We start from the raw sequence: 19,793 nt of genomic DNA, 5'->3' as shown, positions 1-19,793 counted from the left end.
ATAAACCCTGCCCCCGGGAACACAGTCCATGTTGAGAAGAGGAAGAGTTGTTGTAGTAGAGCACATTTGTGAGTCTGCTCAAGCTGTCGCATCCGTCTTTTCACATGCAATACAGTACGTAACAAATGCAATAGCATGTCATTCTGTAGGCATCTTACAACAGTTCCCACACAAGCGATTTTATAGATTATCATGACAGAATATGCTAATTAAAGATAGTTAATTCCACATCAGCAACATAAATTCATCAACTAACCATTCAGAAACGTCCTGTTGCATTCTACGTTGTCACTTCTTCTTGAGTCTCTCCATCATTGTCCGACTCCAGTTTAAATATAAAAGGCAGAACAGTTTCTGGGATTTTAGTGCTTGTCTGCGTGAGGTAATTGGAGCTGCTAACACACAAGCTGTTGAAGCTCCGCCCTCTGTGCCGGGAGCAGCAGCTCATTTGCATTTAAAGAGACACACGAAACGGCACGTTTTTACTGACCCTCAAAAAGGGACAATTTTAACATGCTATAAAAAAATATCTTTGGGGTATTTTGAGCAAAAACTTCACATACACACTCTGGGGACAACCCTGACAAAAAGGGGCATTTATACCACCCCTTTGAACATTGATAATAATAAGAAATGTTTCTTGAGCATCAAATCAGCATATTAGAATGATTTCTGAAGGATCATGTGAATGAGTAATGATGCTGAAAATTCGGCTTGCCCATAAATTACACTTTAAAATATATTCAAATAGAAAATAGTTTTTTTTTTTTTTGTAGTAATGTTTCACAATATTGTTGTTTTTACTGTATTTTGGATTAAATGCAGTCTTGGTGAGCATAAGAGACTTTTTGCTCACCAACTTTTGAAATGGTAGAGTATGTTGTTAACAAAACCATTTATTTTGTCAGAACACACTACTAATTTTGATTAGCCGTCAATGGAGAAAGATTCCACAGAATGTAGTTGGCTCCACCAATTGTGTTAGTTAGTTAGTCTATTTTAGTTAATCAATGAATGACGGGGAAGTGTTTGGAAAATCTGTTTGATTTTTTGCAATTTCATTAAGCAATACTAGTGGCGCACAAATGACACGCTTCAGCTTTAAAGCTGTCCTCTGTTCAGTTCACTCACCATTAAAGAACTTGATGATATCAGTGAAGTCCATGTTGTTGTCTAGGATAATGTCTCTGTACACCTCCACCAAGGCCAATGCAATGAACAGGACAAAGTGCTTGGAGGAGATGCGAGGGGCGACCCAGATAACCTCCCATACTGCAAACACATCCTCATAGAGAAGCTCTGACACAGACGCACAAAATAAACAGCAAGTTAAACAATGAGGGTACAATATCTTCACAGAGTTTGATAACATACAGGCTCCATTTGAGTGCCGCTACCTCTTTTAAAGTCCAGGAGGAACCAGCGGTAGCAGAAGTAGAAATGGGTGTAATCTCCATTCTGATGCATGAGCTCAAACAACTCTGAGTCAAGGATCTGAAGAAAAATCATCAAGTTAAGAGCTCATAATGTCACAGATTGCATCAGAGGAACAGACAAATCACAGCGTGACTCAGGCAGGAAGAGGGAGAAAGGTCATGTGTCATGTTACCTGAATCAGTGACCTCATATTGGCGAAATGAGTGTCCATGGCTCCTCCGGTAGGGAAATTCTGACTCATCCTTTTCATCAGCTGAGTGAAACAGCTGTAGGCCAAGTACTCTTTAGAGGGGGTTAAAAAGAAGAGAATATGGTTATAACAATGTTATATTTTATATATAATTTGAACCTAAAATTTTTATGAAAAAATATAATTTGAACTTAAAATAGTATAAATATATTTCATAATTTCATAAAATTGCTTGTATGATAAACACGATAGACAGATGTTTTACGTCATTGACTTGTAAATTTATGTCTCACTCACCATCATCCAGAATGACCATCAGAGGGGCTAGAAGGTCACACATGCCTTGCACATAGCCAATCTCCAAATGTTCCCACACGTAACTGATCATAAAACAGGGACAAAGACATGAGAGGCCGAGGTAGACCGAGTTCAGCCGATTTAGAAAATTAGTTACAGTCTATGATTTATGTTTCAATTAATCTAACAGACTGACTGATTTGAAATTCAATGAGCTGCTATTCTGAGAGAGACACAAAGCAGATCACAGAGATCAACACTGTCCTTTACTGACCTGCACATGATGTTGCGCAGTTTCTCCAGGTTGCTGGTAGTGAAGTAATAGTAGTTGCGATCGCAGCGCTGGACATCTTTGTCTATTCTGTGCAAGTTCAGCGCCACCGTGTCCAACAGCTCAATCTGCTCACAAGCACAGCATTGGATTCAAAACTAGATCTGACCAATTGACAACATTTATGAAATATCTATAACGTATTATCTGCATGACATGTACCGTATAGGAGGAGAAAGATGGTGTAGAGCCCTCAGTGGTGGTTGCGAGCTTGTCCAGCTGACTGCAGAGTTTGTCCTCACTCAAAGAGTCCCGTCCACCCTGCTCCTCCATTACCCCAGTGGGTGTAGTGTCCTCCTCCATGCTCTGTCCGTCTTCGATGCTGGACATGATTTGGGAATGTCCAGAGGCTACGGAGTAGTTTCTGGAGGAGGGCAGGCCTGAGTCTGGAGAGTCAAACTCCACCAGAGGCCTCTCATCTGGGGCTAACATGGCCGGGGTGACCACAGTGGTTAAGGTGGGAGTACTTCCTCCCTCACATGAGGTGTCGTGACCGCCTGCATCAGGCTCATCCACAGACATGAATACCTAAAGAGAGAGTAGAGATGGGATGCATGGGATATGACGACGCTACACAATGCTTCTTAGAATCCTAGATGATAAATAAACATACATTTCATTCAATACTCAAACATATTGAAACAAAAACACAATTTTACCCAATATTTGTGTGTGCCACATTTGTTTATGCTTATTAAAAGTACTGAACCATTAGATTAGCAACATGCTAAAACTACACGATATATATAAATTTCATTCAATATTCAAAAGTATCAAAATGTGTAATCAAAAACAAACTATTTTACCTCATATTTGTGTGTACCACACGTTTATGCTTACTGAACACTTAGCTTGCCAACATGCTAATGGCAAACTAGATTGAAATCAATTGCAAGTTGAGGTGGAACGCCATTTTATTTACTGTATACAAGTGCTGCATAGTAATACTGTCCCAAACCATTCAATTATGAAGTTATATGAGCATTAGGATGCTGCCTATGTAGGCAGCGCTTTTGAAACAGAAAGTGTGTTCCATTCAACCATGAGTGGACAGTGAAGTGGACTTCACAGGGTATTCCGCCATTTTAAGTGAGATTGTAATCCGAAGGGAGCACTGAGAACGGCATAGGGAATAAGGGAGCATCGTTACAACACTTCACAGGAAGTGGAGAGTGAAATCACCCAACTGTCAATGTGCATCGCATCACCAGCAGAGCTGTTGAAAAGCAGAATATTTAAACGGCTCTGCGATGGAGGAGTTTACGTACACGTTTGAGTATTCATAAATATTTTGTTGTTATTATACCAACTAGAATATTTATGAATAGTTATGGCGATGAATGTTACATTTGCATATTCTATTCTATTCTAAAATTGTTGAGAAGCAGCTGAGGCACGGTCATATTTTATTTTTTACTTTATTTACCTCAGGAATGTTTACTATGCAGCGCACAAGATGATACGGTTACAATTAATAAGACCATTGATTAAGAACACATTTATACATAGTTAACCAAATCAAAATTTATTTTCATATTAAATGACAGTTACAGTACAGCTTCAGATCTGTTGAGTCAATTTTAATAGCTGTAATAGTCAATTAAATACAAGCAGTCTATGTAATAAACATGTTTTAATTATATTTATTAGATACATAATGTGTGTTTTTTATATGTATAGGCCTATTATATGATTTTAAATTTGAAAGTAAAGTAAATTACAATATTTTTGTTATTTCATATACTGCACGACCCCGTTGTTGCTTTTCTTTGATGAAGGTGTAGGGAGTTCCAAATGAGTGATTATTGTCAGCCAAGTCCATTTCAAAGGATATCCCATGCTCAGGGAATAGGGATCAGTGAACACTGTGTAGGGACCCTGTCAACTGGAAAGCACCTAGAGTTTATAAGTCATTAGCCTTCTCTTGCTCAAACAGAGCCTGTGACTGACCTCGTTGCTAATGGTGGAGTCCCTATGGATGAGTCTGAGGACGTGGCTGTCTATACTGCTCCCTGATGACAATTTAGCAAAGATGGCCGTCTGCATCTCTTTCTCCCGCTGCTTCACAATGACCTCACATGCCTTCCACTCCCGCATCACTTGCTGATACCTTGCAGTGATCTTCTCATCAATCTACAAAACACACAAGGGCACATCAGACAAGACATTTATCACACCAGTACAATTTACCCTTGTGAAAAAGAATTGTGCTTAATTGTTTTGAATGTGCACTTGTAGTGTACTTCAGATCTTAAAAGTATACAACTGTATTTTCAGATAATATAATAAAAAATAAAAGGACTTAAAGTCTATGTGTCTTAACTCACTTAAGTACATTTAAGTGCACTTTGTAATACTGGCAAATTTAAAAGCTTTACTTTAAAGTAAATTAATAATTGTTTTAATAATCTTTTGTCATGCTTTGAAATACACTTATTTTGACGTGTCGACTAAAGTACAATTAGTAACATACTAAAGTACATGTAAAGTACTTGATTATACTTTTAACTGTAGTGTGTTTTTCGATATTACATTTTAAGTTAAATGTACTAAACTTAAACTTAATGATTACAAATGTGCAATGACATACAAGTTTCAACAGAAATGACATGAAATTATATTTTAGTTTACAATAAATGCTTGTCGGTACACTCAGCAGTACACTTTACCATACTTCATATACAATCAAGTAATTATGAAATTAATTATAAAGATGTACTTAAGTCATACTTAAGTGAGCCAGAAAAAGCACTCTAAAAATCATCGAACTGAATGTGAACTATAATACATTCACATTAAATTGCAATTAACAATTACTATTAAAAATGTATGCAATTAAGTGACTGCAAACATGACATCCAGCTCACACTGAATGTTTATTCTTTTGTACCCGACTCTTTTTGAAGGTATTCCAAAGTGTACTTCTTTTTCACAAGGGTGGTCAAAAGCCATGTACACACTACAAAGTTTTAGGAACTTCTTTACCTGAGCCATGTCTTTCTTGTCCATCCCGAACTTGTAGTGTCCCAGCAGAAACGGCCACACCTCCTTTCTGATCTCATGCTCCACCCCTCCATAGTAAACCAACCTCAGCAGCTCCAGCTCCTTATAATTCTGGCAAGAGAGAATACGGGACAGATGGAGACAGTGGGACTACGGCAACCTACGGTACGTGACACTGACCGCTAGTACCCTCTAGTGACTGGAGCTGAAGAGTACTAGGCTAACCTTACAATCTTTCTGATATTTACTCCACACATCTTTGCTGAGCCCCCCAGAGGCTTCACAGGGCTTGTCTGGAGGGACAATGTTGTGGTTGACCAGTGCTGAAAGGTGCGTCCTCACAGTGGACAGGTGCCGACAGTAGGCCAGCCCTACAAACGGGAAAGTGGCAAAACGAGCATTAAAGCACTTTATGCACAGCTGAGGGTTTATTATACTAATTCATATGAATTATACCACAGATTCTTTTGGACTTACAGCCATAGAACGCTCGAGACACAATCTGTCTCTTCATATTTTGGCACAGCATCTTCAGTGGAATTCTAGACACAGAAGGAAAATATCCATTACATCTTTCAATACAGGAAGACTAGTCAGATGCTTTTGCAAAAATATATGCAAGCCAAAATACAATCTGTATTTCTGTCTTGACAACCCTCTGAGTGTTTGGCATGGTAATGGAAATGGAAATGTTGCTATGTTTGGTCTTGGCGGAATAGACATGCTGCTGCTATAGAGCAAGTACAGGACTTGCAACTGCCAATACATATACGACACGCTGCTGTACAATATACATGAATTACCTGTAGCAGATCTATACAGGTGGAGCTGGGGAAGGTGTAGGGTTTTTGAAAGTGCGCTGCAATGCTAAGGCAAATGCTAAAAAAGTATTCAAGCTCATTGACTACTGAAATGGCAGGAACCAATCAGCTGTGCCCTATAGATAATGTAATTGCAAGCAGATCGAGTTAAGGACATATTCGCCTGCGCCATCTAGCGTATCATGACAGAACTTTGTATATATTATGCACTCATTAGCATTTTTAAATCTTGGAATTTTTTATTATGCCTTCATCATTTGTTTTTGCTACTTTTCAAATGATGTTTATGTATTCATTTTATATTATCTTAAAATATGAAAATCTATTGACAACCATAACAGAGTGAAATATACTAACAATTACATTTTTACTGTGTGATTTATATCAATCTTTACACAAATTGACTACCTGTCATTCTCATTACAATCAACAATATTACCGCTAATATAGTTTTCACTAAGTGTCAGTAAAAATCTTAAGATGAAAAATGAGATGTGACGTGTGAAGAAACCAAGAAAAACCAAGAAAAATGTCAATTTACTGTATTGTGTCATTTCCAGTAAAAATTGCCATATTAAATAAAGTGTGAAAAAATTAATTGACATGCATAAAATGCTAAACAAGACAAAGTTGTCTGCCATTTTATTCCAAAAATGTTTCACAGTTGTGCAGCTTAATATTTATGGTGGAAACCGTTTTCAACATTGATAATACTAAGAAATGTTGGTAACACTTTATTTTACAGTGTCCTTGTTACATATGTTACATGTACTTACCATAGTAATAACAGTAAATTATGCATAATTACATGCAACTAACCCTCAACCAAATCCTAATCCTACCCTAACCCTATAGTAAGTACATGTAGTTGCATAATATTACTCAGTACTTAAATATATAATTACACTGTAACAATAATGTTTTTTGAGCACCAAATCAGCATATTAGTATGATTTCTGAAGGATCATGTGACCATGAAGACTGAAGTAATGATGCTGAAAATTGAGCTTTGACATCACAGGAATAAATGACCCCCAGGGCCAGAAGTGTAAAAGGTCTCTCACTCACCGGTCATGCATGCAGGTGCAGCTCGCTGGAAGCTCGACGGAAGCGTTGCTGCCCCCAGTGGAGCAGGACAGACAAGATGACATATGACTGGGGTACTCGCCCTGCTGCCATGACAACGGGCTGCCGCCAAAACCCTGCATCTCCATCATGTCCCCGTGGTCTACAAGGGCGTGGGAGCAGAACACACAGAAAAGAGGCAGAGCAAGAGAAAGAGAGACAGGAAATAAGAGATGAATAAGCAACCATGAAACCTGCTCTAGTAACCTGCATTTGAAGATATATTAGTATTAATAATACTAGAATCATTGAAAATAGATATTTTCTTTCCTCTCAGAGCTACTCTACAATTTGAAGCTGTTGTACGGTGGAAAGATGCCATACGGGAATTCACTTCACATCCCAGAAATTAAGCTCTTACAGCTGGAATAGAATGGCCATAAAACACCATATTCAGCTCAAAAGCCTCAGATTCACTGAATTACAGGCCTCAGCTCAACCATGAGATAATTAAGGAAGAGTTAAATGCATCCTAAACTGCATTTAAATATATCTGATTTAAATGTTTTATATATTTATCAATTTTTTAAACTTTGGATGGTATTTAGATTAGGGCTGTCAATCAAATATTCATTACATGAATTCATTTAATGATATATTGATTAATGAAACCAAAATAAATGCAATTATTCACATATTCACTTCGATTGAGGAATCATCCCCTAATTCAAAATAATTCATTAAAGATATTAAATTAATGTGGCAGATGAGCAAATAGGTTTTTAAGAAACATTATAAAAAGTGTCGATATAATGTTTATTTTCATATCATTGGGCATAAGTCTTTCTGATTATATGTTGGGGCTGTTTACACAAGACTTGTTCTTGCATTATGTCTGAGTGGGTTTTTTTTACTTTTTTTTTTTTTTCAGCATCTCACGCCATGAGCACTACGTTTTTAAGGCAGCATCTCTGTCTCGATAATGATATCCCTTTATTCCCTTTATAGACATATTTTGCTTTATCTTAAATATTTAACATGTTTAATTGACAGCCCCAATTTAGATGTACTTTTCTTTACAGATATTTCTTCCTGTCAGAAATGGCATTAACCAGATGTCCTTAAACACAGATAAAGAAATCAAAGCAAACCTGAAGTATAACGATATCAAAAAAACATGCATCTATGAATGAACAGAAGGAAAAGGTGTAAAACGATGCGGGGATGCCATGCCAGGAGACCTGCCAATCAATCGATCAATCAATCACAGTGTCACAAATCAAGCCAGGCACTGGTAGAGCTTGGAGAGGAATATAGAAGGACAGACAGTAACCATTCCTACCATGCTGGATGCATCAGATTAAACCATGACAAAAATAAAGACAAATAAAGAAGAGAAATGTATACTGTGCGTAGTTGTATAAAATGTGATAGTGAACCAACTGAACCAAAAGAGTCGATAGTAAACGTAAATGCTCTTCACCTTAATTCTTCAGGTTGGAGCTGGTGACCTGCTATACACAGTAACTTCCCTGGTTGTAACCAAAATAACAAAAGTGGACGGAGAGCACATATTCAATATGTGTCCCTAGAAGTCTCACGTGAGCTATAGGACTTTGATAAGGCTATGATCGAATGGGCGACGCGTTCACAGAACGATTCGTGTGTCTACTACACCAGAACCCCACAGGACCTAACTGATATAATGAAAGGTGACTGCAGTTAGTGAAGAATTACAGTGAACAGCATTGCAGAAAACCGGCTCAACACAGGAGGAACATCAAAACAACAACGACAACGACGACAACGACAACAACTCAAACCAAAGAGGAAAAGAGAGAATTAATAAAGGGAAGGAGACACAGTTCTGACAAGTAAGCAGTGGAGCACATTCGCTGCAAAGCTAAAAAAGGAAAAAGAAAATACAAGACACAACGTGTGCAAATTCGACATGCAAAGCCCTTAAGCGTTTGGCAGTGAAACCAAATAAAGATACAGAACCCAAAAATAACCAAGACTTCTCATAAGAACTTACTCATGTCAACCAAAGAGTGCAAAAGGAAAAATAGAGCAAATCATTGGAAGCATTGCTGCCTGGCCACCACAGTCAGGCCCAACAGTGCAGAGAGGAGGAAAGCGCTCAAGGTGAGGAGTCTGTACTCCACAACCGCCAAAAATATTCCTCCTAGGCCAGTCAGGCTGTGTCTGTGTATGTGTGACAAGGAAAAAGGACAAGGACAGAGTAGTAGTGTGACAACGTGGCAGAGCAGTGGAAGCTCTCCTGAGTGTGAAAAGGGTTAGAGTAGGTAACCCACGGCAACGGAGGCGTGGAGGGAAAAGAGTGGAGGAGAGTGAGTCAAGGGGAGAGATGTGCACTGTACTGACCTCACACACATACGTGTAAACTTTGCTGGCAAACCCAAATGTAAAAATAAGGTATATTCCTCTTATATAATAATATTATTAATAATAATATAATATATAATATAATACAACCCTACATAGCACAAGCGGTTTGAAAAACAGATATAATAAATTCTATATATAATAATATCATATAATATAATCAGTGATATAATGAAAATTCAATCAATAATAAATGGAGCATTTCCAAAAGGGTCCTCACACCATCTGTGCTTGGGCCCTAATTCATTCTGAAAATATATGTGCTACATTGATATAATATAATATAATATAATATAATATAATATAATATAATATAATATAATATAATATAATATAATATAATATAATATAATATAATATAATATAATATAATATAATATAATATAATATAATATAATTCTATTAATTCATTCAAATTTTTTGAATTAAATATAGGTTTAAACTTTGTCTACATATAGTTATTTCAGGTTAGAACAACATAGATTTTAGTTAAATAGATTTGTGATGAATAGATTGTACTTATACATTCATATTATGTAAATTAAATCAAAATCAATAATTAGATTTATTAGTAATTTTAGGTTAGAACTATAGACATTTAAAAAAATTATAATTATAAAATGAAATAAAATAAAATGGGCTTGGAGGTGAGCAGTTAAATGTTTAAAAGCGTATAATACGCAACATAGGAGGTCATGGCATTTAAGAGCAATTCATGATGTATTAGCCTCACCCAACACTGCCATACTATCTTACTACTCACTTTCCCATCACTAGCACAGTATGATCTTGTGGTGTTTATCTACTTTTCATTTAGCGAACATCTATTTAAAGTACTACATGTAGATTTTTTGCATATTTTATATCAATGGAATGCATGTGTGCTACACACACACTCAGGGTCTAGTGTGACTTGACCTAGCTTTTGTCCAAGCCGCAAATATTACCATGGTTACAAGCACACAGATCAGGCCAACAACTTAAAGAGTGACAAGGAAACCATGAGACGCCTACTGTGTCTCAATCTGCCCTCACTGACCGACAACCGGTCGCACTGCTGGGTTGCTCCTTGTGGGGACCAGGTAACAGTTGGGATGGAAAGAAAAGTGGGAGGAGAGGATGTATGAAAGGAGGAAGGGAGAATGAAGTGGGCCACTGGTGATAAAAACCTTTCATGACATTAGGATCTGTGAGGTTCCGTGAGCAGATCATAGAGATCATAGCGTGAAGTCTATCTTCCTCCTCCTCATCGTCGTCCAGAGAGGGCGCACGACTGCCCGTGGTGTGGTGGTAGTTTATAGTGACTGCTTGGGCAATAAAAGAACACAGTTTAGCACCCGCCTCTGAAGCAAAGTCACATTCCACTCACACACACTGCAAAAACATTTTTCAATCGGTACTTTTGTCTTATTTTGAAGTAAAATATCGAAACATCCTTAAAACAAGTGAAATCGCATAAGATAAGACTTTAAAACTGGTTGTCAGAGAACACATCTTGAATTGAAATGTATTTTTATAGGGTTTTTTGCCTTGTTTTAAGCCTAATTTTAAGCTTTTAAATTAAAATTCTTGTTTTATTATGGAATGTTTCAGTATTTATTATAAACTATTTTTTCATGCACGTAATTTTTTTTATACATGTGACTCAAAATCTTTCATCAAAAAGAAGCAACATCTCTTCTCTTCTCTGATAATGTGTTTACTGGCAACCAGTCACTCACATGAGATCAACCAATAGCAAACCACAACCATCCAATTAATTCCCAATAGACAAACTCAAGTCCCACTCTACATTTTTTCACGTTTCTTGTTATTACATTTTTTTTTTTTCATTTATTTGATGGAATTTATGTTGATGTTCTCTGCAAACAAATCTTAATAACTTTTTGCTTCTCGAGTAAATGGATCTTGATGCTTCGATATTTTAACTGGAAAACAAGACAAAAACACTGACATGAAAAATATTTTTTTTGCAATGCAAACATACACAGATATAAAAAGGAGCAGTGTCATCCCAAGAACAGTTGAAAATCTAAATTCTGCGTTGAATACCCACGTCCCTCCCAGCAGCCTCCACAACGGCTGTTATGTTCCAGGAAAAAGTGAGAACAAAACACACAGACAACAATGATATGCGGGGATGGTGTCTGATACAGCTCTCTTCAGTGTTCACACATCCAGGAAATCAGGTCTGGCTGAACAGGATGCGTGAGTACTTAAAACGTTTAAGTTGAATTATAATGCAAAAAGATTCATGCATTTTTATGCATGGCTTTTAAGTGTTTAATGCTTTTGGGGTCACTGTAGTTGGATGTACATACAGATGTGAACAGTTCAGGCACATTTTGTCTGAAACTCACTTGAGTCGTGACGATGCCCTGGATAAACGATGCGAAACACATAGTCTGCAGCGATTTGTTCCTCTCCATCCACGTCTTGATCTACTAAACGGGCCGTGCTGTTCTTCTTACGAAGCTTAGGGAAGACTTTGCCCTGTTAAGCAAACACACAGAGCCGTATTCAAACTAAACTCAGGTTCCAAATAAAGATCTTCGAATTAATTTGCAATGCGTCAACAAGCAAAAAGCTTGAATGCAGAAAAAGGCAGTGAGGAGATCAAAAGTAGATCAATAGCAATGAGAATGAATGAGTGTGGAAGGTTCAAATGCTGCTGACACATCTAAACATTCTGTCACATGATGTTTTTAAGAACTGCTGCAGTAAAACGCTCACCTTACCCCTCTGGGACCAGAGGGGGGGCTCCAGCTGACCCCGGGGCAGTAGACCCGTCTCCAAACAGGACAGGAACGACAGCAGGTGGCCCCCAGGAGGGAAGTGCAGAGGAGGCCGCTGGATCCCATCCTGACTTACTAACACCAGAGTACCGCCACAGTCCGCTAAGACAAATTCACATGTATAAATAAAATGATATATAATATATAATATAATACACCAGCAACCCTATATGGCACAAGCGGTTTGAAAAACTGTATAACATTATAATATAATATAATATAATATAATATAATATAATATAATATAATATAATATAATATAATATAATATAATATAATATAATATAATATAATATAATATAATCAAAGGTGTAGGAAGGGGACTCACGGCGCTGGTGACAATGAATGCAGACGATCTGTCTTAAAGGCACAGTCAAAGCGTAGTCCCAATAAATACTAAAGTGGGATAGAGGTTGATTAAAAAAAATTAGAAAAATAAGAAAGAGAGAGAAAGAGGCAGAGAGTGAAAATTCTCCCCTGTTCTATTAAAATAGATCAGAATCTAAATAAACTTTTTCATAAAATCAACCAGGTTGCTTTGCTAATCTCAGTCCTGATACCACACATTCAGATGTCTATTTCTTCTTCAAAAACATATCAACCATATCATTGCAAACCAGCAATCAGCAAATCAGGACAATCATCTTATGCTTTTCCTGTAAATCCTCCGGAAAAGTAATTGCTCTGTCTGACCAAACAATCTCAGACCAATCAAATCAGTTTCTACCAAGTATGGGCAAAATTATTTGCAGTGATTGGCAATCTCAAATCATTTCAAGCTCTTGTGGCCCAATTTTACCAGATGACCTAATTTCCCCGTGTGTGTGTGTGTGTGTGTGTGTACAGTATATTTGACCTCTTCTCCAGATCACAGTCTCCCAGAGTGCCATTGATCAGATGATTGGGCGTCCACTTCAGCGTCAGTGTTTCTGCCGTCTGATGAAGGGACAGGTAACCACGCAGCACCTCCATGTCCTTCTTCTGCAAAGAACAAAGTCTATTCAATAAAACACAGCGGCTTCCCCGATTTCCTCTTACAGGAAGTCTAACAATAACTCGTAAAATCAGCAGCCTTGCACATTTTTCTCTCTTTACAAGTTAACAAGAAAATGAGAAAAAAAAATGTGTGAGATCACAGAATGAAAGAAAAGAGAGTGAAATAAGCAACAGAGTGACATAAATAAAACGTCTCTGACGATTTACTGTGATGATGAGAACTGCGAAACGCATCAGGTTTCACACAGAAATCCAATTAGACCTGAATCACTGCAATCCTTTTGGCAAGGGACGTTTACACTATTGATTTCTACAAGTCCTCGCCAGACCCAGCACTCTCTGTGCCCAGTTACATCAGTCACTGTTGCAAATCTCACAGACACTCTCATGCACACATCCAGTCCGTGCCTGACTCATCTGATGACAAATCTAATGTGGTGTAATGGCTAATCCAGTCTGCCTTTTCCAGTTCACAACTATCAGCCAGGAAGTCCGCAGAGCTAAAAATGCCAGGGATAAAGGGAGCCGGATCCATCTGACCATTCAACAAATTTTGACCAGTAGATCAATGATCTTTTCTAACTACAGTCCACCGCTGTGGCTCACTTCCTATAACCAGCTGTCTTTTAGCTCCACTCTATTGATTAGACGAGATACACTGATCTACAATCAATCCGTTTTGTTACAACCATCAAAAGAAATGTAGATGCAAATTTAACTAGTTTTCTTGTAAGTGCATTTGTGTGTGTCTGTGTGTGTTCCGTCTTACCGGTTGAACGAGTACATTGTTCTTTCCATAGAGCAAGTGAACGCGTGAGTTTTGGTGCAGGGATTCGACATACTCTCTCGCCGAGGCTGCAAACTTATCCTCAGACATGCTTCCTGAGGACTGACGCTTTCGGATCTGAGGAAAGTACCATGAATATGACATATTTATGCAGTTTATATTGAACATACTGAACAATCACCCCACATGTATGATATTCTCACCCCAAGTGCAGGCCTGCGTCCCGGCGACACCTCCTGGCCCCTGTGGGCCCGGTGAATGCGATGCCTCTGGACCAGCTCATTGGCCGACGGGTCCGTCCAGAAATGATCTGACGTCTTAAGCTTACTGTACTCTAGAGCGCAAGGCCCAACTATAGATGAAAAAAATAGTGATTTCACACAAAACAAATTCTAATGTGATACAACAGTGAATCATAAAAAAATTATGAAATGCTAACAACATTTGAATGCTTTAATATGTTATATCTCTTTTCAATTAAGAAGTTCAATGAACAATGGCCTGTCAATCTCTTTTAGCTGCATTATGAGAAGATAGAGAGTGTGTTTTATGCATCAGATGGACTCACCCAGCAGTGCCGCCAGTATAGGGCCGAATACAGAGTCGTGTATGAGGGCCTCCCTTTCATAATATTTACTACAAACACACACCAACAGCAAACACACACAATGTATATGTCAATAACCATTGACCTCTTTTAAAAGCTGAACAAATAACCCATTATTATTTCATGAGCTCCATATGACAGTCCAAACAATCACAATGGACAAAAAAGGAATGCCTAGCCTTAATCTTAACAAAGAATCATATGAATAAGAAATATGAGCAATGCATGTTATGGCGGATATCAATAAGCTGATAATTATATTCATGTTATGGCCAATAACCGCGGGCACGATTTACTAATCCGTTGTCTCATTTTAGTTCAATCGTAACCACAAATTAAGAATTTGTTCCTATAACTTAATAATTGGCCACGTTGTCTTTATTCGTTCTCTTGTTTTGATTTTACTAAAACAAGGGAACAAATTATTAGGTCCCACTTTATATTAAGTGGCTTTAAGTGCTATGTACTTACATCGAAAAATAAGTCTTATTAAACGATGTCTTCAATATTTTGTAAAAATGACGAAGCAGCTGTTATGCGACTCTGTAAAGACGATTTAGATCCATTTATATCCAAAACAGTATAAAAGAGTATCAAAATATAGGCACACTTTTTTTGATGGAGGGCCTGTGCCCCAGGACTGATTAAAAGATAAACGCCCCAGATCACAATATTATAATATACAATAATAATAAAAAAAAGAGATTCAATTTGAATCCTACAAAATAAAGCATAATAAGTACTGATGCTAATTATTACCTTGCGTTATCCACAATATACTGCACCACTTTGTCCAGGACTTTCTCGAAGAGGGCCGTGCGGACCCATATGTGCTTGATGGCCTGTGCGGAGAGTGGCTGAGGTGCTCGTCCGGCAGAGGAGCCCTGCCTCCTGAGAGCCTCCTGTCCTGTGCTCTGAGTCCTCCTGTGAACGAGACGAGCAATGACAAACACATTCACACAAGATCAAACGTGAATATGACAAAAATGCTCACTTAACATAAGAACATAGATAAAGGCAAGTCTGATGTGACTAAATGAAACAATAGCATTGATTTGCACACAGTTTTCTTGGACATTCTCCCAAAACATTATATGAATTTAAGACAAAAGTCTCAAAAAAAGTTACAAAGACTTGTCGTGACTAGACCTTCACTCATTTTGTGCTTCTGTTTATCCTCATATAACCTTCTAACAATCCCTTACATTGTCTGGTCTTAAGAAAGAAGCAAGAAGCACATAAGGGATCATGACTGTGCCTGTCAGTAGGTGTTTCTAAGTGTTTGTGCATCTATATACTTCTCCATACAGCATCTCAAAAGGATGACCTGGCTGCTCATCTACAACAGAGCAGGAGGGCCAGCGGCAGTCACAAAGCCCACTCGAACCCGCCAGGCCATTCAGCCAATGAAGACGACACACACACACATGTGCACAATGACAGGAGCAGAGCATGTGTCATCCCTAAAAGACTCACCCTCAGCGTATTAAAAAAGATCAATCTCACAGATAAAAGACTGAGTAACACGAGAGCCGGAACATCTAAGATTAGAGTTATTGCATCATCTGTCATGCAGACCACTCAACCCATCAAAAACAGTATTTCCTCTTATTCCTGAAAAGTATTTTTGGCCAAAACCCCTGCAATAATAACTACTATTCAAAAAAATTGGGGTCAGTAAGATTTTCTTTTTTTTTCAAAAGAAATGAATACTTTTATTCAGCAAGGACGTATTGAATTGACCTAAAGTGACAGTAAATGCATTTCTGTCATGACAACTCTGAGAGTTTGGTATGGTAATGAATATGACAATGTTAATGTGTTTGGTCGCTACTGCTGTTGTTATTTGTTGCTGCTGTTGATTACAGCTGTTGCATGCAGAGCAAGTACGGGACTTGCCACTGCCAATACAGACATGACACGCTATTGTGAGCAAGTAAGACATGCTGCTGCTGTACAAGCATACATGAAAGCTGGGGAAATTGTGGAGGGTTTCTGAGAGCACACTGCAAACTGCTAAGCAAACGATAGGCAAGTATTTGAATGTTGAACAGCAAGCTCATTGGCTGCTGATAAAGCGGGAACCAATCAGCTGTTCCCCATAGAGAATGATGTGATTGCAAACAGATAGGGTCAAGGACCTATCAGCTGGTGACATTTAGAGTTTTATGACCGAACTTTGTATTTATAATGTTACAAAAGATTTCGATTTCAAATAACTTTTATTCATCATCAAAAACAAATCAGGGTTTCTCAAAAATAATATAATAATAAAATAATAACATTGATAATTAGAAATGTTTCTTGAGCAGCAAATCAGCATATTAGAATGAATTCTGAAGGATCAAGTTACACTGAAGACTGGAGTAATGATGCTGAAATTCAGCTTTGCATCACAGGAATAAATTATATTTTAAAATAGATTCAAATAGAAAAGAGTTATTTTAAATTGTAATAATATTTCACAATATTTCTTTCTTTACTGTATTTTTGAACAAATAAAATCAGCTTTGGTGAGCATAAGAAGTCTCTCTGATAAAATGAAATAAATCTTACCAACTCCAAACTTTTGAATGCTACTGTATGTTTTTGCTGAGATTACATCACAGTATTCAGTAAGCACTGTTAGTTTTCACTAAGAACCAAACACCAGCTCTAGGGTGACAGACAGTCGTTGCTGCACCTGGAGAAAATAAAGAAATCACATAAAAAACAAGATAAAAAAAAAAAACATCTTGCTTTAGGGCACTGTCTAGTTAGAGCGATTGAATAGAGCTGTTCAGGAAAAATAAGAGAGAAAAATGAGGAAAACCCCTGGTGGAGATCAGCATGTTTGAGGAAGAGTTAAAAAAATATATATATTTCTGAACTATTTTGGAACACAAAAGAAAAGTCTTCTATTTAGAATTTTTTTTATTGCTGTTTTTGGACCCCATTGACTTTCATTGTATAGAGAAAAGTAGTTCTTCAATTATTGTTTTCTGTTTAACGAAAGGCAGAAAATCATACTAGTTTTGTATCAACATGGCGGTGAGTAAAAGAATAATTTTAGGGTGAACTATCACTTCATCACTTAAACTATCAATAAATAACCAGGAATATTCCTTTCAGACAGTTTCTGTGACTAAGCCAGCTATTCTGAGATCCATTCGGAGGCTGTGGAGAGCTGGGAAGACTGCTGTAATGCTGAGGGAGTCCATCATGGGGTGTAAGCCAATAACACCCCGCAGCCATCAATCTCCCTCCAGCCCGGACATCACACTACACCACAGCTGCAGGCACACCAGAGATGGATGAGTCTGCTGTCTATGCAACAGCGCCCTCATCTTCTCTGATTTACATAAGCATTGATCCCATAATGGCCTGCCACTTACACTGTATGTGTGAGTGTTGGCCACAGCGGTGGACATTCAATATAAACAAGCAAATAAATCCATGCACCTGAGATGAGCTATGCAGATGCTCTGGAGATGAAACTGTGCGTTTCTGATCCAACAAAAGCCATCATGCAGAGCATCTAGAGCAGCTTCAGAGGCTATTAATAAAGTGAATCCATTTCAAATCCACACATTGCACGTATTTTTGTATAACGTCAGCTAAACTGTATATTTAACCATTGTTCATGTCAACATGTATTTCATATCACTCTTGCAACTTTCTGATAGATGACTACAAGCTCAGGAGTCTCCATTTATAAAGCAAGAAAACAAACACATAGTTCAGAAAAACAACAAACTTGTAAGAGACACACAGATATGTTAGCTAAAGAAAAAGAAAACAACTGAAAAATTTACTTAAATTGCAAACTGTAATATTGTTGCAGTGTTTGTCTTGTGGCTTAGCTGATTAGCTTTAAGCTAATTGACATATAATAACCATGTATTTAATAGGGATGAGCAACAAATCAACTAGTATTTTATATATAGAATAAACATATGATTCTATAATGTAAGCTTTTTTATTTCCAATTTGGAGATCTCCAGGCTGCAGGTATACCCATATCACCGTTGTACAGCAAATCTATTTGTCCTTTAAGTCAGAAGTTGCGCAAACATTGAGTACGTCAGAAATATAATGGCAATATAATGAAATATAACCGTTAACTGTTGGGAATTTGTTGCCACGCCACATCCAGTGTAGACAGCATCATTGATTATTATGGGTTCTTTTTGTTTTTGTCGCGTCACGACGTTAGTGTCACATCTAGACACATTGTTTTGAAAGTTTTAACGTTTAAAGTAGATTCATCGCCTGCTTTACGTTTACCTGGCACTGGCAGTCCTTTCACAAACTTGTCCATGCAGAACCATGCATCATTCTTTTATATTTTTACACGGCTTCTTGCAATAATCAATCCTGATTCTTCACATGTAGCAGTGTGTTATTCCATGATAGCAACCGCTACAACTGAACAGACCACTCAAGCTGGCATTGTAAGCCATCTTAAGGGTAATAAAATATGTCAAATTAATATTTTGTGTTCAATTATTTGAATTAGCCACATAATAAGCAGGATCATTTCGCAGTGGGGTCTTGTATCACCCTAAGGAGGTTTCTTTTATATAACAATCTGCTGCCTGTACACTATCCCTTAGCATTGCCATGCCTCCCTTTTTATAACTCTGGCACCCCCTCCCCCAGGGGTCTACCCCCCACTGAAGTACAAATGTGTTTAGAGTGCAATATGAGAAATTAATGACATGCAGTTGCTTTATTAGATCTGAGTTTGAGCCCTGAATCGCTGCGGTAGAGGTATTCAATAACCAGCGAGCATCTTGTTGCTCTTGCAATGGTGACACCATGGTGTTGCTGTGGCAACGTGAGTAACCGAGTGTGTGCGGTGGGGGAGGGGTGGTTAAAATGGACAGGCAGGGAACACCGCAGATCATGTGACTGGCAGCACTCCACAATAATGCTTTAAATGTGTGTGTGTGTGAGCTACTGTACTGACACACCAAAGTGGCTTCAACTAATCTCTGACCACATCACCTGGAGATTGTGGCTATTAGACCAGAGAGGTCCACTCTTGAGTGACACATTGGCCATGTGGCTCCGCTA

General features: G+C 37.9%; 1 protein-coding gene across 3 annotated transcripts in view; it reads right to left on the bottom strand.

Annotated features, from left to right (window-relative positions):
- The window catches only part of sgsm2 (small G protein signaling modulator 2), a 55,074-nt gene that overhangs the window by 3,727 nt on the left and 31,554 nt on the right, over window positions 1–19,793 (bottom strand). Inside the window, exons 4-23 of one of the 3 annotated variants that reach the window (XM_082178756.1) lie at window positions 15,495–15,659; window positions 14,697–14,764; window positions 14,332–14,480; window positions 14,111–14,245; window positions 13,202–13,326; window positions 12,674–12,741; window positions 12,284–12,447; window positions 11,911–12,043; window positions 10,720–10,857; window positions 7,148–7,307; window positions 5,736–5,800; window positions 5,484–5,629; window positions 5,241–5,369; window positions 4,206–4,388; window positions 2,418–2,783; window positions 2,199–2,323; window positions 1,925–2,007; window positions 1,610–1,719; window positions 1,398–1,494; window positions 1,132–1,299 (exon numbers count right to left, since the gene is read on the bottom strand). In XM_082178756.1, the coding sequence (XP_082034882.1) occupies window positions 1,132–1,299; window positions 1,398–1,494; window positions 1,610–1,719; window positions 1,925–2,007; window positions 2,199–2,323; window positions 2,418–2,783; window positions 4,206–4,388; window positions 5,241–5,369; window positions 5,484–5,629; window positions 5,736–5,800; window positions 7,148–7,307; window positions 10,720–10,857; window positions 11,911–12,043; window positions 12,284–12,447; window positions 12,674–12,741; window positions 13,202–13,326; window positions 14,111–14,245; window positions 14,332–14,480; window positions 14,697–14,764; window positions 15,495–15,659 (2,777 nt within the window). The remainder of the gene's footprint in view (window positions 1–1,131; window positions 1,300–1,397; window positions 1,495–1,609; window positions 1,720–1,924; window positions 2,008–2,198; window positions 2,324–2,417; window positions 2,784–4,205; window positions 4,389–5,240; window positions 5,370–5,483; window positions 5,630–5,735; window positions 5,801–7,147; window positions 7,308–10,719; window positions 10,858–11,910; window positions 12,044–12,283; window positions 12,448–12,673; window positions 12,742–13,201; window positions 13,327–14,110; window positions 14,246–14,331; window positions 14,481–14,696; window positions 14,765–15,494; window positions 15,660–19,793) is intronic. The other 2 variants (XM_082178757.1, XM_082178758.1) reach the window with 2 other exon arrangements.

The sequence above is a fragment of the Leuciscus leuciscus genome (genome assembly GCF_965113295.1).
Source record: "Leuciscus leuciscus genome assembly, chromosome: 9".
NCBI lineage: Eukaryota > Metazoa > Chordata > Actinopteri > Cypriniformes > Leuciscidae > Leuciscus > Leuciscus leuciscus.
The sequence above is the reverse complement of the archived record's forward strand: the minus strand, read 5'-3'. Positions and strand labels throughout refer to the sequence as shown.